This window comes from Platalea leucorodia (assembly GCF_965183815.1).
Source record: "Platalea leucorodia genome assembly, chromosome: 1".
Taxonomy (NCBI): Eukaryota; Metazoa; Chordata; class Aves; order Pelecaniformes; family Threskiornithidae; genus Platalea; species Platalea leucorodia.
In genome coordinates this window covers 76,883,584-76,908,741 of record NC_138823.1, presented here as the reverse complement: position 1 = coordinate 76,908,741, position 25,158 = coordinate 76,883,584, and the positions used below count along the sequence as shown (strand labels likewise).

Here is a 25,158-nt window from a genome sequence, read left to right as displayed (position 1 = left end):
TTCTACTGCGGTTTGTTGGCTAGGACTTCAGAAACTTGGAGAAACGGGAGCAAGTGGAGTCTTTTAAGTTTAGTGGCACATAAGGACGATAGAAGAGAATGACCATGGTTTCCCATGGAGCTGAAAGGCAGGCAAGTGCCTTTAAAAAGTCCTCCTTGTCAGTTGAACCAGTTCACAAGGTGGATCACCAACAGTATCAAAGTCTGTTAAAGAAGATATGCATGCCTGTTGTGAGAGGTCCTGAGAGCAGACATGGCTTTCCCAGCTTTGAAGAGAAAAACAGTAATTCTTCCCTTCAATTCAATTCATTCACATCTGCAGTAGAGCCAAACTACCCTTTATTCCCACACTAGGATGATGTGCCTTTAGTGGATCCCTGCTCAGGTTTTGTGAGTCCAGGAGCAGATGCTGACCTGCGGCCCAGTGTTGGAAGAGCTATTGAATCCCTGGTGGACTGCAGTGATTGGAGACCTCACCAGCAGGTCCCCATCACTGGAAAGAGAGGACAGCCTCCCCACAAGAGAGAGATGATCCTCCTGGAGGAAACCAGCCAGGACAGAAGGTGGAACTCCAGGGCTGTGTCAGCTGCTTCTGTCAGGGCACGACTCAGAGGTAAAGCAAACTACTATTTTTATTTCTTAATCACCAAAAAAATTTGTGATGCTTAACAAATAAATACAATTAGCTTCTGAACCCCATCCCCCAAGGTCCTGAAAGAACAACCTTATAAATTATATTTGCCCTGGATATTTGAACTGAATATAACAACTGCAGTAGAGTGTTTGTATGATTCATTGCCTCTGCTGTAGCAAAGAAGTACCAGTCAGCAAATTCTAACAAGCATTCTAATGCTAAAAAAAAAAGAAAAATCTTTGAAGGTAAATAATGTTTTAAAAAATCTATTTAGGTAAATTGTGAAGTTATATACGATAGTCCTAATGAGCACCTGTTTTAATGTAAACCAAAATAACAAATCACTCCAGAGCTGGGAAATCCCCTGGATATTTCTGTGTCTTTTAGTATTTCCTGACAAGTTGCAGCGCAGCGCATTTAAAGACCTATTCCAGTGTCTAGTTGATCGGAGAAGTTCTTCAGAACTGCCATCACATGTTGGTCAAAGTACATATTACCCTCTGTGTTACACATAAAGTTGGGTCTGATAATTTCATATTGATTACAGCATCAAAATGGAAATTCACTCTTTTTAACGTGAAGAAAAATTGGGTTGGTGGTTAGTATTCAGAATTGTTTGATGAAAATTCTGGAAAGCAGAAATATCTACCCAGGGCTTCTAAAGGCAGACATAATTAGCAGTAAGCAATATGGTTGAAGTTTTACAAAGATTAAGCCAATGCCAATGATTTTCATAGAGAAATGCTCATTACAGCTAGAACAAAATTTTATGAGAACTCAGGCAACTTGTTCTTAGATGGGGGGAGGCATTTCTTAGAACATGGTAAAGAAATGTAAATAAGCTCCTTGTTCCATTTTACTATACAAAGATAACACTCTCACCTCACGGTTAGCTATACTTTATCCGTGTTATTGTCACCATATAGTCTCTACGTGCTATAAATTCAGGCAGTGTTTTTGGTTCCTTGTTTCTGTCTTTGAACTTTGCATCTTAAATCGCTTTAAGCTTGCTGCAGTCATATAGCAGAACCCAAAAGAACCCAAGAAATGACAAGGGATAAAAAAATAGACTCCATAATTTTCCTTTTTTTTTCTTCCTCATCCCATGTAATTTTCACTCTTATTTCTCAATTACTGTGTTCTCCATTTACGTATGAAATTAGACCTCAGACACCAATCAGAACTGATCAGCTTTTTTTTTTTTTCTGAAAGCCTCTGGAAAAGTGAAGGGGAAAGAAGATTTGAGATATGCAATTCTATCTGACTATTAATTTTTCCAATGCAGAGAAAAGCAGAGACAGAGACAGAGATACTCTGACAGATAGAGACACACCTGAAATGAACACAGACAAAAATCTGAAACTGAATGTCATCAAGTCCTACTCCTACTAATTTTAAAATATAAGAGGTCAAAAACAGTGCACAGTTTTCGAACGACAGTGAGGTGCAGTGAAGCTTGTGAGACTCCTGGTTTTGTGAAACCTCCCTGCATATGTCTGTATGTGGTGACATAAGAATCTCACTTTTTCCTTTAAAAACAAAACAAAAAGATTGTCTGGCTTTCATGGTTTCTGGGAAATAATAGCTTAGAAATGTGAATGAGTACATCTTCAGTTTCTGACTCAGAATCCAAACCAGAAATTCCCCAAATTCATTATCTGTCATTGAATCCTGCTTTGTCAGATTCGGAGATTAGCTTAAGTGATAAACTGAAACTGACAATATCATTGAGCTTGTCATTAGTTAAAAGTGACAAAGCCAAGATACTGAGTTCTCAACTTGGACAAGAGCAGATCATGCAATTTTCAGTCCTGTGACTGAGGAAATCATTAAGGGCTTGAAATCTCCAGAAAGATGACTTAAAGAAAAAAATTACTGCCATTTTTACGCTACATCTTTCCACTGAAAGCAAAAGGAGAAGTAAATGTTAGAATATTAATCATCCCAGCAGTAGGCCAGTGATGTCAAGATAGCAAATTACAGTATACAGCGTAAAAGCAGAGGTCTCTAGAAATGCATATGTACAATTATCAATGCAAATGTAAAATTATATACATGTCCTCCTAAGGACATTGTAGCTGAAATAAGTGTTTTACACATACAACACAAGGAATAACAGTTGTAACCTTTAGCTCTTTAATCAATGAAGGAAGACTATTTTATGGAACTACTAGAACATATGGATGGATATCTTTGAGCCATCTGCCTCTTTACTGTAGGGGGCACTAGTACATGCATACGTATTAAGTAATTACAACATTTCAGACATAAAACTTAATGGAAGCATTCCCATATGAGTACAAGTTGTATATTTGCAGATAGCATTTAAAGTTTATACTAAGCTGAGGCAATGAAGATGCAGCCGCCATCTTTACTGCAAGCATGTTACTAGGAGACACTTTCCAAAAGAACTGTTTTAATTGGAGAGTGGTTCAGTCTGAAAGTTCTTCACAGTGCAAAGACCCACAGATTCTGTCAAGCTTTTCAAAAGCAGCAACTTAAAGTTATAGCACACTGTGAAAAAAGCTCTTTTAAAAGCCAGGTCATATTATTTCAGTACTTACATATAGCATTAGGATAATAAACTTAGTCTCTTTTACTGAAAGCTGTGATTTTCTTTTAAACTTTGTCAGAGTGATTAGTTCTGCAAGAACTAATTTTGCATTCTGCACAGTGGCTTTCAACTTTTAGTCTTTGAACTATTTTCTCCAAAGTATACCTAAAATTTCTACAGATAGCTAGGAAAAGTAAATGTTATGAATTAGCTTAAATTTGCTACATAAAGGTCTTCATATGCATTGGAAATTTTTAAGAGGTCTGGAAGTAAAAAGCAGGTTGAAAACTACCTAAGTATTACGTCCTTGATACTAAATAATAGTTTCCAGTGTTCATAGAGAGGGTGGTGTGATGGCTGTGTGGCTGTCTATCCCTTTTAGTATAGTATAACAAAGTATATTTAGAAATACACCTTTCCCAAAGTCACCAAAAGCATTATGCTAGTTAATGGCACAGCAGTTTGAATGATACTCTCATACATATCCCTTACCTTATTTATAGGATTATTTTGTGGGTTTTATCCTGATTCCCGAAGGAGACAAGTTGCTTCCATTCATCTTTTTCATTTATCTATTGGTTCCCCCCTAAAAACTTTTAACCCCATTGGCCAATTTCTGCCAAATTTGACAGAGATACAAACATCTCAAGGATAATTGCACCCCAGCAAGATTTTTGAAGGTTGAAGTCTGGGGAGAGGAAAGACAAAAACCAGCATTCCTCCTGAGGGAGCTGCAACTTGGCCATGATAACATCTTTCTATTTGACAGCAGCTCACTGGATTACCAACATGTGTGTACTGGCTCACCAATCAGTACCTATGTGACTCTGCAGTAACTGCAGGAAGTGGCCTCTTGGTGGGTCAGGCTGATTTACAGAATCTGGTCAGGGAGAGCTCAGATTATTGGAATGGGAAGTTGGGAGGGTGAAGGAGAGCGAGAAATATCTTTAGGAAATCAGTCACCTACTGCTTATGGAATAGCTTGTTTATTGCTTGCAGGCTTGGCAAAGATGGCAACTGTAGAAATGCAATATGCAATTACTAGTTCAGGTTGCATTGACAAGCTTTTGTTATTATGTTTGCTAATTTGTGCACTTTCCTTTATACAGTTAGTACTGTACACGACAATATGTGAAGTAAGCCAAACTGTAGCAATGCATTTTGTGATATTATTTATCATTTACTTTCATCTTCCATGTAATTTAATATATTTTTGTGGAACTTTTTGTAATTCAGAGTGGTAACAGGTCACTGAACATTGGTGCATCGATTTTTATGGGAAGCCATGAGTTGTTTTCATCCAGTTTAAAACAATAAGGATTGCTGCAAATTGATTAACATAATAGGAAGCCCTTTCTTTCAGGTTGGAGAACTCCAGTGAAAGTTGCTCCTGCTCTACCTGACCAAAACCATATTTTTGCATTTTGTATGGATCCCAATCTCAAGGCAAGTGTCTGGTGCTCTTCTTGAAATGACAGAAAACATATTTAAATCATTTTGTTTCTAGTCTGCTTTCCATTTAACATGCTTTTGGCAGTGATGACAGTAGTGTAGTGAAATCAGACCTTTTTGTTTCTTCATCTAATTATATTGAAATAAGGGATATATTTCAGGTAGCTGTATGTTAGCATGACCAGATTTTAATGGTGGCCATCACTCCAATGATTTTCAGTTTTTGTACTGTTACTCTGGTTAAGGTATTTAGACTGTAATGTGAGACTGATACTACCAATGTCAGTTATGTGTAACTGGAGACAGAGTTAGAGCAAAAATGCCAGAATGTACAAAAGATACCTCATACTTGGTATAAATACTCATATGTTTAATACTTAGGCACTGCCTTATTTGGTACAAGGCACAAACAAATAAGTAAATTGAAATACATCAATGTTTCCATAGCACAAGTCTAATTAAGTCTTTGCCATACTGAAAACGTAATGGCATCCTTCATGCATCTACACTGATGAGACTATTCGTAGTCCTTTAAGTGTTGCGCATGCTTGAATAGAATAGAATAGAATAGAATAGAATAGAATAGAATAGAATAGAATAGAATAGAATAGAATAGAATAGAATAGAATAGAACAGAGACTATTTCAGTTAGAAGGCACCTACAGCGATCATCCAGTCCAACTGCCTGACCACTTCAGGGCTGACCAAGTTAAAGCATGTTGTTAAAGGCATTGTCCAAATGCCTCTTAAACACTGACAGGCTTGGGGCATCAACCACCTCTCTAGGAAGCCTGTTCCAGTGTCTGACCACCCTCTTGGTAAAGAAATGCTTCCTAATGTCCAGTCTGAACCTCCCCTGGCGCAGCTTTGAACCGTTCCCACACATCCTGTTGCTGGATACCAGGGAGATCAGCACCTCCCTCTCCACCTCCCCTCCTCAGGAAGCTGTAGAGAGCAATGAGATCTCCCCTCAGCCTCCTTTTCTCCGAACTAGACAAGCCCAAGGTCCTTAGCCGCTCCTCATAGGCCATGCCTTCCAGCCCTGTCACCAGCTTTGTTGTCCTCCTCTGGATGCATTCAAGGACCTTCACATCCTTCTTATATGGTGTGGCCCAGAACTGCACGCAGTACTCAAGGTGAGGCCGCACCAACGCAGAACACAGCGGGATAATAATCACCTCTTCTGACGGGCTGGTTATGCTGTGTTTGATGCACCCCAGGATGCGGTTTGCCCTCTTGGCTGCCAGGGCACGCTGCTGGCTCATATTGAGCCTGCTGTCGACCGGCATCCCCAGATCCCTTTCTGCAGGGCTGCTCCCCAGCCACTCCTCTCCCAATTTATACTTGTGCCTGGCATTACCCTGTCCTAGGTGCAGAATCCAGCATTTGGACTTGTTAAATATCATCCCATTAATCATAGCCCAATGCTCCAATCTATCCAGATCCCTCTGCAAGGCCTCCTGTCCCTCAAGAGAGTCAACAGCACCTCCCAGTTTGTTATCATCAGCAAACTTGTTAATGGTGCATTCAACTCCTGCATCCAGACAGCTGATAAATAGATTGAACAGACCTGGCCCTAGAATTGAACCCTGAGGAACACAGTTTGTAGCAATGAACATCATACAAATACATCAGGCATGTGTGAGGGACTGCAAAGTGCGTTTGCTATGCCATTTTATAAATAATATAACAAATGGAAAGCTACCTTCCTGAGGAGTAGTGAGGCAAGGACATTCTATTAGTTTTTAAACTTGTATTCACTATATTAAATTTTGCTTCGTGAGTAAAACTCCTCAGAAATAGATCCATTCTTGACCTCCAGTGCTGGCTGGTGAAGTATGTGAAATTGCATGTTTCACATTCCAGTGCAAAAGAAGATAGTAAACTAGGAAAATGCAGATACATACAGTTCACTCTCTAAACAAGCAATCATAGTATCATATATGTTGATAGCATAGCTTGCTGCCATGTATTTGATTTCTCTTAGGAATCAAGTGATCCTTCTGCAAGGTGGAAAGAAGAAAAAGCAAGGGACGATTTCTACAACTAAAATACTCAAAAGTGAGACACCATTTCTTTTGAAAACAGTTTTTGCTTGTGCTTTGCTTCATTTTTTCATCTTCTTTTTGCTGCTATGCACCTTTAGGTAGCAGAACATATAAGACTACAGACAATTTTTCTGTCACTCAGAACTTCTGGTGTTTTAACAGCATTTAGCATAGGATTCATCTCACGAACTTCGGTTATCTAAAAGCTTGCATCCAGTCTGTGCCTTTCATCTCCACTTCCTCTATAGGCAGTGAAGAGAAACTGGAGTTTCCAAAAGGGCATTCTGTACATCTGTCTTCAACGCCTGTCACAGGCATGATATGACTGGTGTCTAATCTCTATTTATGTCTCGTCTCACTTAACTGATTATTCAAATTTAGACAAAATAAAACCCATCATCACTGTGAGATTATTGGAAGATAAACTACCTCTTTCAATTAGTGAGTGAAAAAGTTTTAAAGAAGATAAGCCTGTGGAACTGTACCATAACTACTTGTTCCCCAGCAAGCAACATATAATTCCAGGCTTTTCATTTCCCTTTAAACTAGAAATATACACCTTTGTTATTTTCTACATCCTTCTTTGTCACATAATTCCTTATTGTCTAGCTACTGATGTAATTCACTAATGATTATACAGGAACTTTTTCCCTTCTTTTTTTATTGTTGATCTAGAGCTTATGAAGAGGTTCCTTGGGATAATATATTACCTTCCAAAATCCAGCCTCCAGAATCAACAGTAAAAGTGTTGGCTGATTGTGTTTCACAAAAAGGAGATAGTATCCTGAACCTGAAATAAGCCAAGCCAGTGAACAATTTCTTGCCAACTGCTTTTAGGTTATGCTAATGAAATGTAGCCTAAATTTTGTGTAGGTCATACACATAAACCCACAGCAATGTTTTCCAATAAAAACAGTCCCAAGTGAGCATTTAAGGTCATCCGCACACTCCAGTAATTGCCTCAAATGATTACATATTTTTTCCCTCCCCCTCCCTCCCCCTTCCCCTTCATGGGTACAGAAGAAGATATGCATGCACAGTACCGAAAGAGAGGGTAAGGATATTGATGAAAAATTGGTTGACAGGAATGATGCTGTAGCATAACAAATCCTACATTAAGTTAGTTTACTTGTGATTATTGACTGTAATAATTATTATTTTTACCTGCAATTGGTTCTGGTTGCTGCATGAAAAGCTATTAAGCCAAATTAATTAGGTAATTTTGCCTTACAAGAAGCATCTAATTATGATTTTAGGTTGTTGGAGGCTTCTGGGACAGATTTCAAACGAAATCTTTTACCTCTCCACAGAGACCTGTTGATTTCTAAGTTTCATTTTTTTTGTGAATGTCAGGGTCCTCTGAACAATTCCTTTATGAAGTCTGTGTACAGTTAATTATTTCGGAAGACTAAATTCAGCAGCATTCTGTAACTAGAGAAGTTAACATATTCAATTGATAACTATATGGAAAGTATACTCTAACATGCTTCTCATGTGAGAGAGTTAAATATAAAAAGCAGAACAGAAGAGATCTGTAAAGTGAATGATTGTCACGACTGCATGCATCTGATGTTTTCATTGAGATGACATTTCTGAAAACACTACGGTAATCATACACATGTACAAACTCAAGGTTTTATTTGCTGTCTGTAGAATCCAAAACAATCGCAGAGTGGAGCATTTTAGATGAGCCCAGTAAAGGGCGACAGGAGGTTCAGAAGGGCTCAGATAAGAGCCAAGTAGAGACAGGGAAGGGAAGGGTGGTCAAAGCAAGACAGGAAAGCTAGAACTTGCCTCCTTTCCAGGCCATGAGCCAGCAGGTTTGCTCGGGCAAACTCAATGGACAGGTGTGCTATTGGACACAGTCAGGCATACAATGGGAGAGACAGGTACCTCTGCAGGGTGGAAGGGAGACAGAAAACACTATCGTTATGGTTTCTTGAATGTTGCTCTTTCAAAGGAATATAGGCACGGCCAGTGAGAGCAGCTTGCAGGGACAGACCAAGAGAGAAATTCAGACCTGATGTTAAATTTTCCTGTGTTCTCAAGAATTGAATGAGAGAAGTGTTACAAGTAGAGAAGCAGTTTATTTTTAAAGAAAACTTGCTTATACTATCCTAGGAAATGAACTGAAGCCCCAGTGTCTGAGGATGAAGATTAAAAGACAAGCTTCTGCCTACTGAACTGGGTCATTTAGCATATATGCCAATCTAATCATTTAGCACGGTCTTTTACCAAATTCAAATGAACATTGCATCATTCCAAGAGCAAAACTTTGACTTGTCACCACCTCTCTTTTGAGACCTCATAAATATTCTATCAGAATATTCTGTCTGGCGAAAAAAAGGTGATTGATCTATTTTGTCTTTAACAGTGTAAGCCGAAGCTCTCGAACCTGTCATATCCGCTTGTATACGTAAGTACAATGTCCTTGGGTTGTCTCTGCTTTCTACATTTTTGATTAAGCCCAAACAATCCATCTCTCATTTTCTGAAGCAAGACTTGTAGATAGCCTATGTTATCTAATCTCAAGGTGTTTTCTGGTGCCAAGGGAGAGCATGTGCTGAGTCTCTGCTTGCAGAGTAAACCTGTAAACTAGAAATCAGGATCCATTATGTCCTCTTTGGAAGAATATCCCGGTCTGATTATGGGCATAGCCGAAAGGGCAAGAGATTCTATCTTACTTCCATTCTTCCCACGTGTCCTCTCTGCACATATGTACTAGAGCTGTCATTTGTTACTTGCTGCAAGTTCAGCAGATGATTGTTTTCATCTTGGGACATGCCAAGCACACAGGGCAGTTCATCTCCATGTTTTTTTTTTGTGGACCGTTTTAATAAACAACTAGAATTTTGGAGCATGCAGTATATGGTTCACCTGCCTCCACCAGCTGTCTTATGAATAATGTATGTATCTTTGATTTCCTTTCTATCCAAACAGTGGCTGTGTTGGTGCAGTAAATTTTGAAGACATTGACAATGCTGATGTAGACTTAATCCCACTTAACCATGCGCAAACTTCAAAGCCTCCCTACACAAGCACTGCACGGTATGTTTCTCTTACTAGCAGGATTTTGATACTGCCTCTTGAGTACTTGTTACTTGGGAAAGGGGAAAAAGATCTGGTCTTTGGCCAAAAGAATGAAAAAAATTGGGGGGGAATGCTCCTTACTCTTTAATAACTTGAATGAGGTCTGTTAACACAGGAAGCACAGTGGGCTTTCAGATTCAAGGTTGAACTTGAAGAGTCCTTTTTAATAACTGAATCAGTAGTAAATGGCCTGCAGTGGTAACTGCCTACAGTGGTCAGTGTAGGTCTGTATAAATCTAAGGGACCATTCAGCCTAGATATGCAAAATTAGTCAAGGAAACTGATACAAAATGAGCAGAGAGCTGTCTACCGAGATGATGGTATAACAGATTTTATCCATCTACTTGTGTTATGGTAAGCTTAAGTGAAACCTGTTTTGACTAAGTATGAATTTGTCATAAAACATTAAGGCCTGATTCTTTATTGCATCACATGCGTGTTACAGTTTCAGGGAAATTCTGCTTCTAACACTATGCATCACGCTTTTCAACCAGAAATGTTGATTAGGATTTTTTTTTCCATCCAGGAATTGCTCTGTTGCCCAAGTGACCCTGCCATCCCTCTAGTACAGAATGGTCATAATGGACTGACAATGATTGACAGTTGGACCAAAAGCTACCCTTAGTGAGCCCATCCTGGGAAGTAAAAGCTGCTTGTGGTAACACCAGTGGAATATACTGTCTTGGTGTAATGATCTCCTCAAGATCAGCAGACTCTGACCTAGGCTGAGATGGAAATCAGAGTATACTCTTCCTCCTGCTGTTAACGTTGCTAGACTAATTTTACAACCAAGTTTTAAGAACTCAGCAGGCACCTTGCCCTTTTTCTCAATTGAGAAAGGCTGCATGTGAAGCTAGTCTGAGCAAATCTGCTAGATCGTACCCCAAAGCACCAGACCCGTGGTTCCTAATGATGCTGAGACTAACACAGGCATTCCTGCAAATGCCCAGCAGCAGAAAATAGATTTGTGTTACATTGAAGGCTCAAGTGGGGAGGACACGGAAGAGAAGGTTCTGAGCTTAGCATGCACCAGGAATTTCTGCGGATGCCATTCTGAATAGAGACCTTACTTCCAAGAAAACTATGTTTATTTTCAAACTATGACATACTTTCATACTTCAAGCGCTTCCTGTTCTTCAGTGTTAATAACAGGTCTGTTGGGTAAAAGTGCATGTGCCATTTTTTGATGGGTAGTGTGGCTTGAATATTGCAATGTTAAAAATGTGTGATTTTTAACTTTAACCAGTAGATGGCCTTTGAGTTTGCAAAAGCTCCCTGAATGCCGTTAGGAGCACCTCCTGACTTTTAGCTAGATCACAAACTTTGGTGTGCAAAGGTTTTCTCTTTAAGCCTTTCCTAAAGTTCTCTTTAGCTGGTATTATACATTTATTTGCAAACTTTTGTGAAAGTAAAACGGTAAAAGTAACAACATAATGGTAAGAACTAAAAATGGTAAAACAAAAGAGGAAAGAGACTGTTTTGTTTACTTAATCAGATTTTCTCTTTGCACAGGCCTTTCCTTTCTTTCCTTTCAGTGGTCTTGCACAGTCCACATTTGCGAGGAACTACAGAAGGGATACTTTGGGGAAGCAGAGGGATGAAACTGTAAAAATATTTCCCTCTCTGTTCTGAAGAAAAGGCATAGTGCTGGGCCTTACTCACATACAGCGGAGTATGTGCTAAACATTCCTAGTTGCTGGGAGCTGCCTTGGAAGTAGCTGGAATTTCTGAGCTCCACCTTAAGTCTGTTCACTTCTGTTTCTTACATCAGTTTCAGGGAGAATGCTTATTCTTTTGCAATGCATCACATGCTGCCACACTTGTGAGGAATGGCACATCATTCTTCACAGAGCCTTATTCACTACAGCAGTAGGTTCACAGGCAAAATAAGGTGCTAAGCATTGTACGATGGTCAAATTTGACCCATATTACTGCAGCCAAACCTATTAATGTCAAGCTTTTATGTGCGTAATGTACCATTCTGATTGTTTTATCTCACCTCCTGCACAAGTCATCTGATTTCTCACAGCCTTCATCTAACTTGTAACTTCTGCTTGAACTAGAACATAAAATAGTATAAAATGATTATTGAGAAATTTGCTTGAAAAATACAGCACACACAGGATACAACATAGTGCTGAGCGGAGATTTCTGAGTTTGAAGGGAAGTTAGCAGAGCCATTAACCCTTCTTTCTGCCATGTCATACTGCTGTTGCTGTAGAGCTTTGAAGAACAGAAGCTGATGTGTACACTGTGCTGCAAACAGACAGACATACTGTCTGGAACTATTTGCAGTGTACGGTATCGTGGTGGATTTATAAGTTTTAGCAACAGGTTCTATATTACCTTCTCTGGTATTCTCCATGTCATTTTCCTGGTTTTTAGTGAGTGAGGCCATGGGTTTCATTGATTTCTGGCAACCAGGAGACCAAGATCTCTTTGACCTAAAAGATTCTGAAATCTCAAAGCTGTGAAAAATTCAATTCCACCTGAAAAATTCTATTAAGTTCTTCATAAGGTATACTTATTCTCTATGATTGCCAAACATCAAGATTGCTATGATTTTAAGCAGAAGAAAGAAGAAAGTCAGAAAGAAGACATAAAAGTGATCCCTATAAAATTTTTTTTCACTTTGTGTGTTGGCCAGTAGTTCTGGAAAGATGTGTAAAAGTATTAAGGCTGCTAGACTCCCACCAAAAGATTTGACAAGTTAGATATATGCTTCAGATTTAGAAGCCTAAATATGCTTTGGCAGTCTGTAAAATGTAAAAATTTCTTTGTAGATAGTCACTTTCACTCTTTCATGGACTAGCAGTTGCGCTTCCTGCCTCTAGCACTTGGGCAACAGCATCAGCGCTCAGGCATTACTCCAGAGTGAGACACTATTCTTCCCCAGACCATGCAAGAAAGTGGTTGCCATTCAAATTATTAGCAAAGTTGAAACTAGCTAAGAGTCATCTGTCATGTAATTTTGCAGAGACAAACAGGAAGAGTGGTGAACCTGGGCATGTTTTGTATGCTACCCTTGCACCCACCCTCTCTTCCTTTTGGCAGAACAGGAAACCGTCTTCTGTTTTTCTTCTTTTTTCTTAAGGAATTAGAAAAAAGATAAAAGTCATGACTTGTGCTGCAGTTGAGCCCAAAAGCCCCTGGTATAAGATCAGTGTTGTGAAAAGCTGCTGTGCATATACCCAGCACCCTAGATAATACTCTGAAGTCCTTACCGTGCAAATTGGAAGTTTTGCAGATGAGAATCCAGGTGCAGTGGGATTAAGTGGTTTGCCAAATCCCATTGGGAATCTGTAGCACTGTTACAAATGAAACTTCATGTATCCTGAGCCCTAGTCTGTGCCTCTGAGCTTTACGCTATTGAAGTGGTGCTTTGCTGAAACTTGGTTTTAAAAAACAATAATTAGCACAACATGATGGCCATAGTTCTTAAAAGTTAGGCTGAGACACAAGTGAAGACTAGCAATCTAAGGCATTTTTATCCAGTTTTTCTCTGTGGTTCAGACATGGAATAGCTGTGGAAGCCTTCACCAGATGTCAAAAGCCACATCATAAGTGTTGTGACTCATCTAGAAATGCTAAATTTATTAATCTGAACTTATTAATCAGAACTATGCTCATGATCTGGTGACAGTGTAGGATGATCCGTGGGCATTTCCCTAAGGGAGCTGTGGAAGTACTTTTCTCAGGTCAGACTCTTCATCTTCGCACTTGACCAAAGATCTGGGATGGTAATGCAGTTCCTTTCATTCTCTTCAGGCTTTCATTAAAGCCTGTCTTGGGGGAAAGGGATCAGTTACATCATCTCTTGAGGTCTGTTCCAGCCCTGGAATGTAGCATCGTTCTTAATATCCTTTGTTTCTGTATGCACTCCTGAATCTGCTTTAGGATGAACTTGTTCCTCTCTTTCATCCTTGGTTATGTTGCAATGTATGCCTAAAAGCTGGAATCTTTTATCATTTCTTTGCCAAGGGAAACATACAAATCTTTTTTTAAAAAAAAAGAGCCGGTCAAAAACTGAGGAAGTTGCTGTGAAAGAACACTCTGAAAATCTCTTTCTAATGCAGTCCTTTTTCACCAGCAGATCTCCAAAAATCTTTTATAAAACTTATCATGATCTCGTTTTACAGCTCAGCGCTCCATCAAGTGGACTACATTGTCAAAGCACAGGAGTTGTAGGCTTGAATCTTGTCTTCTTATGCCACTAACTAGTGAGGTTCCAAATTGAATGCTTTGGTGTTTTTTTTGCATTTTCATTGTATGTTAGTTGTGTAATTTTATTAGGTATACTGGACAACAATTGTCCAGTGGATCAAGTGTCTGTTGTTGTATTTTTAAATTTACCAATTTTTTGTGCAGTTTGTTTTTCTTGTGTTTTTTTTTCCCTACTTTTTCTACTTGTCTGCCTACTTTAAACTCTCTTCTTTTCTTTGCTTTCTTTTCTTTCAAACCCATGAAGTATAAATTCCATTGGAATCAATGAGTTAAAGGTATGTGCTTAAAAAGATATCCTGAACAGAGATAGAATTAAGTATCTGTTCATATATTTTGCAGAACTGAGACCTCTGCAATTTGTTTTAGAAGACTTTGGAGTCTGAACTGATTATGTCGGTTTTCCTTGGTAATTTTTTCTTTGTTTCTTACTGATTTGATTATTAATTATTTGCTTATAATATTTATTTATTTGTGGAAAATGAATACTGCATTTGGTTTTATATGTCACATAGCTAACCATATACTAGGTAGGGAAGCAACTGAGAGCTAAAGAGTATGTTTTGTGCAGCCAGCCAGGCTTTCAAAAATAGCTCAGCAACCACACATGAAAACCAGAATTCTGAAAGAGCTCACATTCTGGGTGCACATTAATTGCTAAGCTCCTGTGAAAATCTGGCCACAACCACCACAATGAAACTTTTAGGCGCTGAGCACTTCTGAAAATCTGATCCCCTGTGTGTAACTGCTGCTCCAACCCAAATGTGTATCAAGGAAGACGAGGACGGACTGAATTCTGAGGAAACACTGTATTTTCAGCTCCCTTGGGCAAGTTACACAGGGGAGGAAACTTCGCAGCACAGCTACAGTGACTTCCAGGAAGGCTCAGACTGCTGAATTCTCTGGGCACTTTTGAGAGGCTCCATGTTATTAATAAGTGAAAATAAGCAATGACCCAATTCATTCTTTCTTGTTATTAACAACTACTTTGAAAAAAATCTCTTTCTTATTCAGAAGTGCATTTTGAACCCAATAATTTTGAAAACCATACAGAAACTGGTTTTACTGCATCATATGGATTCCCCATGTAATCATCTGCTGTTCTGTTTTTCTTAAACATCTTTATAGGTATGTAATTTTGTATAATTCTCCTCCTCCACCCCTAGTCACCAGCTTTTTCCTTTATTGACCTCTTCCCCAATCAGCTGCTGAAACAAGATTATGCTCGATGTGGTATTTTAGTTCTGCAGGTGTTTTAAGGGTCAATGGAAAAAAAGCCTCCCACACTGGTGATGGGGATTTCCTCTCAAGCATTCATGGGCAGGGCTTTGGTGAATGCTCAGTCTGACACACAAATAACTCTCCTCCGTGGCGTTGTTAGAACTCCCTTATATCCTCAGTGACTTAGTCTTATTTACTTAGCAGTACTTCTGAAGCATCAACGAATTAATTGCCATAACACTGGTAAAGTAGATTATAGTATTAGTTTTTTGAAAGATGAAGACTGAGGAGGCTGAAGTGACTTGTCCAAGGCCACAGTCGTCTGTGTCAGAGAGGGGACAGGATCTGACCAAAATCCATTTCTGGAAGCAGTTGATTGAAATGGGAACTTAATACATACAGTTTCTAAGAAGACAAAGTCCTAAGTGTTTCAAGTCCTGCAATTCTTGCACAAAGCTATTCCCTGAAACTACCCTTTATTCTTGGTTTCTCAAGCACATTGGGCAAAATGCTACTATCGCATCAGTATATCTGTAGTGACTTCAGTCATATTTCTTCAGTGTAGTCAGCTTCCAACTGACTGTGTGCATGCATCCCTTATCATTTCAAGTTACCACAGAAACCTCACAGGCCACAATTAGCTGGGGACAGGACCCTGTGCACCTTGCATAGTCATTTTCATGGGCTGCCTAAGAGCTTTCCCACAATGTATCTTTTCTTCAGAAACTGACAGCTTGTCCACCACGTATGCCTTTTTAGTGATTTTCCAGTTTGAGTCATTCGGGGGGGCTGAGGGTGGGGGATGCTGAAATATCCTACTTTGACATTTTCCAAATGAGATTTTATTGCTGGTTTGAAATGCTTTCTTGTTTCTGAATAATAATGCCCCCTACTAAAAAGGGGGTTAAAAAAGTTGAAAGCAGAATAAAACTGAAATTGTAGAAACAAAATGTTCCAGTTCAACATGATTCAAAATACTTCTGGGTAATTACCATTTTGATGGTTTTATCCTTTTAGAAACCCCAAATCAATTTGTAAATACCCATTCCCTATCCTGCTTTGATGGCTGAGGGAGAAGGATATGAAATGCAACCCCGAATGCTCTGTTCAAAAATCCGATTGGTCCCATTCTTCACTCTGCATGGAGCACCTTGTCTTAACTTCACAAGTTCTCTCAAGTATATTCTTTCCCAACACAAAAGAATGTATGCATTGAATTTCCTGACATAGGATCACATCTGAGGCATTTTTACCACAGGTTATTCTGCTTGGCCAATTGGATCATGGAGTAAAAGAAGGGCTACAAACGTGTGACATGTCAGTCCTCCTGGAAGGGAATTTGAGGTGGAAGCCAGTTGCAAGTCTTATGTGCTGTGAGACCCAAGAGGCCCGTTTTATAATTGCAGTAACCAGAAGAGCTAATTAATGACTTAATCTGGTGGTTTAGTTCTGTGAGTTATACAACTGTGTTTCTAAGAAAAGAGTAAGATGTTGGGAACTCTTTGCATGTAAGTGCAAGGTAGGAATCTACCGGATTGCTTTCACTAGACAGAATTTTTGCACAAAAAACTTGGATACCTCAGTCGCTTAAGCTGAAGTGCTAGATCCAAGATTTTCAAGAATTACAAATTATTTGGAGGAATCTTGATTTTGCTCCCATAAAAAGAGCTGACATGGAATTTACGTGTCAAACCTGAGCATCCAATGCCCTGCAGACACTCTAGAGCATCACTTCCAGCTGCTGCTTCAGAACAGTATGGGTCCGGTGCTATAGGGGGTTATTTCAGATACCTTAAGGCGTCTCAAATACCTATAAATGCCAGTATGGGTGGCCAACTAAATTAAGTCCACACTGTTTTTCCTGAACACTACCAGGAAATAAAAATCTTCAAAGACATCCCGAGATGGACATACGAAACAGAGGCACACCAAAGCAGAGGCACTCAGAATCACTACATTCCACTTGAAAAATCGTAGGGCTTGCACAGGTTCAACTGTCAACACTGTATGTTTCTTATTGTTGGGCTAAGAGCGGCTAGCGTGATAACAAGGAAGTGTATGAACAAGAGAGATGTCATGGTTACAGAAAGCAAGCTTGATGACGACAGCATAACCACAGAGGAGTTTTGTATGTTGCCCAGTGGTAGCCTGGCACTTAGTTGTTTTCTTTGGCAGCAACAATCTGGTTTAGCAGCTCATTAGAGAAAACACACAAGAGCTAGAGAGCATGATCCAAAAACAAAAAACCAAAAGGGTATTTTTTTAACCTCAGTTTCTTCTGCTTTATCACATACATAACCGCAGCACATTTTTGCATCTTCTTTGCAGGTTCCCAGGAGAGCAGCTGCTTTACTGTAGTGTAAGCTTTCTTACTATCCTGGTACTTTTAGCTTCTCTCTGACCATGTCTCTTCTCTTTCAGAGCTACATCCTTCCCACATGTTATGAATATACCAACTTTTGTCAGTCCTTTCTAACAGGCAGTCTAGAACAAATCATCTTGGATCATCTCTCAGGCTTGATTTTTGGATAACATTTGGCCATTTATGATGCTTTTCTCTTTTCTTCTAGTTTTGTAAGTTTTAAAGGTCAGAAGATTTTATCAATCAGATGCCTCACAGTGCATGATGTATTTTAATATATCCACAGTTATATAGTTATTATGTGAGTTAACTCCAAATAGGCTTATAAAATGTTGCAAGTTAATATGGGGCTTCTTGTTGTGATCTTCTCTTCTCTGTAATGCTCATACAATTTCAAGAAAGTCAACGGAATTTCTGTATTACATGTGAGAGAGATATCTTCTTATGTAGCACATCACCAGGGTAATAAAACTCTGGTCATAGTCTGACTGAGTCCTTCAAAGTGATATCGCATTTTCAGTTTTGGCTGAATGCACGTGCTTATACTCGCACCCACCCAATGTCCATTGTGTCCCTCAGTGGGATCCCTGCATATGCACATGAAATTTTCTACACAGAGTTACTTCATCTGCACATAGCCTGACGATTGTCTACTTTGACATGCAAAAGCAAATTCGTCTGCAAGCCATTTCGTCAAATTCTGAAAATATGTTCCACTGCTGTATTATATGTTCAGGCCTACTTGTTACCCCTGCATGGCTGCTATCAAGACTGAGAGCAGGTTTGTTACTTACTCAGCCAACTACTTGGTGATACCCTATAGGTAACAGCTTCCCAAGTGCTACAAAACTGGGGGACTGATTCTACAAAGCCATCTTCTCTGGAGGGTCACGTACTGGAGCATAGCCCAGGGAATAAAGCAGTGTATGAATGTATGGGTTAGTGCAAGGCTATTCCACAATAAGACAAAGAACTAGATGGTCTTTCTGCTAACTATGGGTACAAAGACTACAACATACACCTCCAATGCTCCTGTGGCAGGTATAGCTCACCCACAGTCCTTTGTTATAACTGTGGTAGGTAGATACAGCATTTTGTCATTACCTCTGCTGTTGTGGTGAGGAACTTCAGAGCCAAGTTTCCTAGTACACAAGTCAAAGAATTTTCTGATAAACCATATTTTGCACATGTGTCCAGTTTTGCATCCTGTGCTGAACTTCGTTGCGGAGAAGCAGCTGATCAGCTGTACTGAAATTAATAGCTCTGTGCACTTTATAATTAAAGGAACTGTTTATTTTTACCCAGGGTACAGGGGAACCAAAAAATACCTCAGAGATTATTTTAAAGGAGGCACTGTTATCATTCATGCAGTCTAAATAGACTCACAAAGGACTAATGCAGGCAAGGTTTACAATCCCAAGTATTTAGTTGATTCAGTAGATGAAACAGCTTGCCATGAGCTCTTACCTCCATGTGTATGGGCAGTCTGGATATATGTATAATTCAGCAGCGTTCTATTCTGTGCTGTCAACATAGAACAGTACGGATGATTCTCTCTGAATAACTTTGTGCTGCAAAAAAGCTGTCATACTGGGGGTTTAGATTGTTTTCTTTTTAGTTTTCATGGATTATCTCTCTGAATTCATATTAGTACCACCTTCTTTTTCTTTTTTCTTTAATTTTGTCCATCTCTGCTTCATCTTCCAGCAATTGCTGTCAAAATTTTCTGTTGTGCTACCTTACATGAGTAAAATTCTTTCCTCCGTCTCTTTAAGGAACTTTCTTTTTGAATTCCACATTAAGAATTAGCATCAGAATTAACAGAAGGCTTTAGTTTTCCAAGATGTGGCACAAACTGTCTCAGTCCACTGGTGTACTCAAGCTAGAATTTCAGCTGATGTGTCTAAGCAGTGTTAATAATATTACATATACATGTAAATACATTCTTAATAAATTCTAGGGGAAATTTAGAGAACTTAAGAATAATTTAGAAAATCATTTGTGTTTTAGGCCATGAGAAATCACACCTGCTGGCCTAAACCCTGCTACCTAAATTCCATGTTTGAAGCTGGAACCTAAATATGAGCTAAATCTGTATCACATTTTTAAAGAACATTTTCTTGCTTTTTGTGCTCTTTGTGAACCCCATGACCCCATTTGTTCTTTGAGATTAAATGTTGCTTGTAATCATGAATATCGTACAGATATTCAACCTAAACAACTGGGGGGAAAAAAAAAAAAAAGGAAAAATCGCTGAAGAACTCACGTTTGCCATGTCTATCCAAAGATTTTGGGTCAGATCATCAGCTAGCTCATCATAAAGTTGTTTTTCTGATATTAAAGAAGCTATGCAAGTTCACGCATTCTAAGGACTACTCATATTCTGAAGAGTTTTTACTCCATCCATCTTTCATAAACACTAGCTATTTTAGAACTGATCTGGAAGTCGTATTTCAAGCCTATAGTCATTTAATTTACTCTTTCTCCACCCCCCACCGCCCCCTTTAACTTTTTCCTTTAGCACTCCAGATATCCCTGGATACACTAGCAAGGTTCATTGGTCAGCAACCCATCCGGCAAATTCTAATCTTCCATCAACAACCCCATCAATAATTGCATGAATGCATGGGTAGGTATGAAGTATATTTCTCAGCTTGTTCAGAAAGATTACAGGGAAAATCCTAATTGCATTTATTTAGTTAAAGAACAATTAAATGTTAAGCATGAAATTCCATTGGCTTAGGAAATACAGAACAGTTGGGGTTGGTTCCCACCACATTATTGTCATACTAATCTGAAATCCTTTTGAGGTTTTAGAATTTTTCTGGAACATTGTAAGGTATGTATTGGGAAGGTACCTTAACACTGAGGTAAATCATGATTTCTAAATGTGGATTATTTCTACACTGAGAAATTTTTTCTTTAGCTATGGTTGCTAAGTCATGGCTTAAGTGACTATTGTTTTTGAGTGGTTGATCTGTGCATGTTTTGAAAGAGGCCCATGAATGTCAAAGTTAAAAATTCCTAAGAGAAAAATGTGTGGTGTTGTGTTTCCAAAGTGGTGTTGGCAGACTTATGAAATGGGTATTTGCTGTACAAAAATAGTTGTTAAAAATGGGTGGGTTTACTCAAAAGGCAGTGAGAGGCAAAATCATGCCATACCCCACACCGATGCAGCCCAAGACCCTGTGCCTATGAAATCGTCATAGCCCCACATCACTATTGTGGCTACCTCATGAAGTGAGTTAATAATCTTTATTTTCTCCTGCTCTTCCATACAAGGCTTGTTAAAACTATGGGCCAGTATAAGTATTTAGGTGTCTAACTCTTGTTGGTTTCAAAAGACCTGGACACCTCAGAACAGCTGAAAAACTGTTTTCCTTTTGTTAGCACAAAGAGCTTCTGACATTGGCAAAGGACTAACCTAGCCTTTCTCCCAGTAACTTCAGAATAGCTTAATAAGTTTGTTTCCCCTCTCTCCTTTATGATTTTGTGCTTTAGATTCTGATTTTTTGTAATCCATAATGATCTGGGACATGGCGACACTATCCCAAGTTTCCATGTTCTCCTGAGAAATTTATAATAGAATCATAGAATCGTTAAGGTTGGAAAAGACCCTTAAGATCATCCAGTCCAACCGTTAACCTATCACTGCCAAGTCCACCACTAAACCATGTCCTCAAGCACCACGTCTACCCGTCTTTTTAATACCGCCAGGGATGGACACTCAACCACTTCCCTGGGCAGCCTGTTCCAACGCATGACTACCCTTTCCGTGAAGAAGTTTTTCCTAATATCAAACCTAAACCTCCCCTGGCACAACTTGAGCCCATTTCCTCTTGTCCTATCACTTGTTACCTGGCAGAAGAGACCGACCCCCACCTGGCTACAGCCTCCTTTCAGGTAGTTGTAGAGAGCAATAAGGTCTCCCATCAGCCTCCTCTTCTCCAGACTAAACAACCCCAGCTCCCTCAACCGCTCCTCATAAGACTTGTGCTCCAGACCCTTCACCAGCTTCGTTGCCCTTCTCTGGACACACTCCAGCACCTCCATGTCCTTCTTGTAGGGAGGGGCCCAAAACTGAACACAGCACTTGAGATGCGGCCTCACCAGTGCCAAGTACAGGGGCACTATCACCTCCCTGGTCCTGCTGGCCACACTATTCCTGATACAGGCCAGGAAGCCATTGGCCCTCTTGGCCACCTGGGCACACTGCTGCCTCATTCATATTCAGGCAGCCGTCAGCCAACCGCCCCCAGGTCCTTTTCTGCCAGGCAGCTCTGCAGCCACTCCTCCCCCAGCCTGTTGCGTTGCATGGGGTTGTTGTGACCCAAGTGCAGGACCCGGCACTTGGCCTGGTTGAATCTCATACAGTTGGCCCCAGCCCAATGATCCAGCCTGTCCTGTAGAGCCAGCCCCTCTGCAGGGCCTTCCTACCCTCCAGTAGATCGACACTTCCACCCAACTTGGTGTCATCTGCAAACTTACTGAGGGTGCACTCAATCCCCTCATCCAGATCATCAGTGAAGATATTGAACAGGACCAGCCCCAGTACTGAGCCCTGGGGAATGCCACTTATGACCAGCCGCCAACTGGATTTGACTCCATTCATTATGTTCCATTAAAGTGTTTAATTTTCCTTAGAATTCTGTTCACAATACATCACACTACTTTTTCAGTACTGCCAGTGAAAAGTATCCAGAAAAGGCTTGAGGAGCTTTAGGGAGCTGCCTGGCTTTTAAAGAATTCACCTTGTCAAGTGTTTCATCATTGTGCAAAATGCACTGACTTCCATTTCTGCTGCCTTCCATACATTCACCTCTGCTCTTTTTCTCTTGTGGTTATACTTAGAAAATAGGCAGTCACCTGCAGTCACAGTTTGCTGTTGACAGGGAATGAAAATATGCAACAGAGTCCTGAGTCTCGATAGGCTAATAAAGCTGAACTGGGAGCAGCCTGATGCAAGACTAACTTGCTTGTAAATATCGCAGACAAATAAAAAGGCAAATGCATCTTAGCAAAGATCATTGACAGACTTCAGACAGATACCCGATGTCAAGAGCAAAAAGGCAGGCGCCACTGTGGTCTAAGAAAGGAAAACACATCTGTTTTACTTCCTTTTACTTTCTACAGGTGTTACTGTGGGTGTAGTTCATAGTGGATGAATTTTCTTAGTTTTTAGTGGATAGTAAGAATGGGGTACTCATTCTGTACTAATGGAGACTTTCCAGAACCGGGACGGAATCCCTGACTTTTTTGAAGAAGGGTGTGTAGGAAACAGCAAGCATAATCATACCCAGACATTGTAGACCAGGTTTTACCACCGTTTTTCTGAGCTGAGTGGTACATTCCCCTGAGGGCAGAAATATCTCTGGGGCTACTTGGGGAGTAAGAGAGTGTTCACTGACTTAAGATGGAGGATCCTAGCCCTCTATGAAACTGCTACGTAAAACTTAGGGATGCTGGGAATCTCCCCCCAACATTAGTTAATGATGCCCATAAAAGAGAGATGTTTAACATTTGCTTTCTTCCCTTTGTAAAATAAATTATAAAAGTCCTGCTGATTTCAGTGATCACAGGTCAAGCTAGACTGCAGTGGAGAGGTGAAGAGAGGTGATTCCTGGAATTTGGGGTCAGACTACCCCAATTCACCTCCACACGCTTTTCACGTAGGACGTGATCTCATTCTTACTGTTTTTAAAATGGTGACCCTTTTTTTCTGTCTTTGATCATTCTCAAGGCACGACTGTAATAATTTCTCAGAAAGTAGCAAGTGATTGCATGTGGTGGATGTGTTTATAGCTGCTCTATTTGACATGTCTACAATATATGGTCAGTCTCCTGAAGACAATTATGGGTATCAGAGGGAGTCTCTTGTCTACTGCTAACATGGTGTAATAAATGTTCCTGTCAAAAGTACCAGCAATATCAGATGGACCAGACAGCATGCAACCACTTCTGCACTGTATTTCTATCTCATGGAGCTTCCACAGTATGTGGGGCAAAATCCTTTATACCTGTTTTAAGCATTCTGAACTCAACAGGATTGTATAGGGTATAGAACAGAAGAAATATGGTTTCTTCATCTTCGAATGTGAACAGTATTTTTATATGTCAAGCTTTATTGATGTATTTTTATTGTATTTTTATTTCCAGGTAATCTCAAGGTGAAGTCAGAAAATTGGGTTTCAAAGTCCTTTAGTGCAATTAAATTCTGGCAGCATTGTTTAGCTTTTGCATAGGAAGAAATGTTTTATGTGTTGTTTTGTATTTAAATGAACTGTCCATTGCTACCCAGAAAAGAGAAATCCATTTGCACCACGAGTTGTATGGAAATGTGTTTGCCTCGCCATAGTTAATACAAGGTAGTGCTGGATTTAGTTCAATTTTAGAGAGACGGATTGCACCTTTTCAGCAAGGTGCTTTGGAGATTTCAAAAGGGATCTTTAGGTCAGAAGAAAATATTTTTTGTTTGGAGAGTGAAGTGAACATAAGACTCTGTAGTCAGTTCTGCATCAGCCCTGCTTTTGATTAGGTGTTTTGCAGCAGAGGGGTTACACCAACTTAGGTTGTAGATATAAGATTATTTATAGTGCCTCTTCCTGTAAAAGATTAGAAGGATATCAGAAGTCTAGCATAAATCGTTCCCTCCCAGACAGTCCCCAGCATATTTTCTAATCCTCATCCCAGTATTCTGTACCACGAGGACTGGGCATCTAAAGCAGGCGTGTCGTGGTGTCAGCAAAGTGTTTTTTTCTGGGCTTGAAAGCCCAACGTCCAGCACCACCAGAGTTTGCCCTCCAGGCAACACAGGGCCTTATGTGCTTGAACGCATTCAGCATGCTGACGGCAGTTCTCCACAGGGTGCAGGTTAGTTGTGAAGCAACCGTGTGTGTCCAAGAAAGGCTGAAAGAGGCAAGAGGCAGAATATACCTTTCTTACAGCTGTTGTAGGGATCTGTCTGTCAGCATGTTATATATATCCAGAAGGTAAGATGTAAAACTCTTAGGAAGACTTGCCACCATTGTTCTTAGAGGGGCTGATTTTAATACTATGGCATATTGCAAATTATTAGCATTCTCTGAGGCCAGCGGGCATAACTGTTTATGAAGAATGCAGTGAGAGGGAAGAAGAGGGAATGTTTAGCAAGATGAGAACACTTTTTAAAAGTCTTTTTTTCTCTGTCTTTTTGTGACTGCAGACACATAGCAAAACATGGAAGCCCGTCTCAGTATAATCGCCAGGGACCTTTTTCTCAAATGGTGACTCCAGTTAGTCCTCAGAATTCTTTCAACAAGAGAGAACAAGAAACTATTACAGTTTAGAAAGTGTCAATCCTTTTTACCTGCATAGCTGAGAGCCTCAGTATCTGACAGTGAGGAGGAAGGAAATGTGTGAAGATGTGTGGATACTTTAAATACGGAACAAACAAAATAACATGGAAGTGGGTGTTTGTGGTAGTCCTTATTACATTATTCTCATATTTATGACAGTTAAAACCATATTAAAAACAAGAGGAGTCGTAAGTCAAAGGCTTGAAACTTGCTCTCTGGATTGCCTTGTTAACTAAGGTAGAA

General features: G+C 39.8%; 1 protein-coding gene across 1 annotated transcript; it reads left to right on the top strand.

The window, feature by feature from the left end:
* Positions 1-104: 104 nt before the first annotated feature.
* SPMIP7 (sperm microtubule inner protein 7) lies at positions 105-24,906 on the top strand (the record flags this gene model as incomplete). The annotated part of the gene is given in 14 exon segments (XM_082329157.1): positions 105-350; positions 354-612; positions 4,551-4,633; positions 6,627-6,686; positions 6,690-6,700; positions 7,363-7,442; positions 7,445-7,464; positions 7,468-7,491; positions 7,944-8,011; positions 9,062-9,103; positions 9,628-9,735; positions 20,103-20,199; positions 20,203-20,210; positions 24,783-24,906. Coding segments are annotated over 14 exon segments (1,230 nt in total).
* Positions 24,907-25,158: the final 252 nt, after the last annotated feature.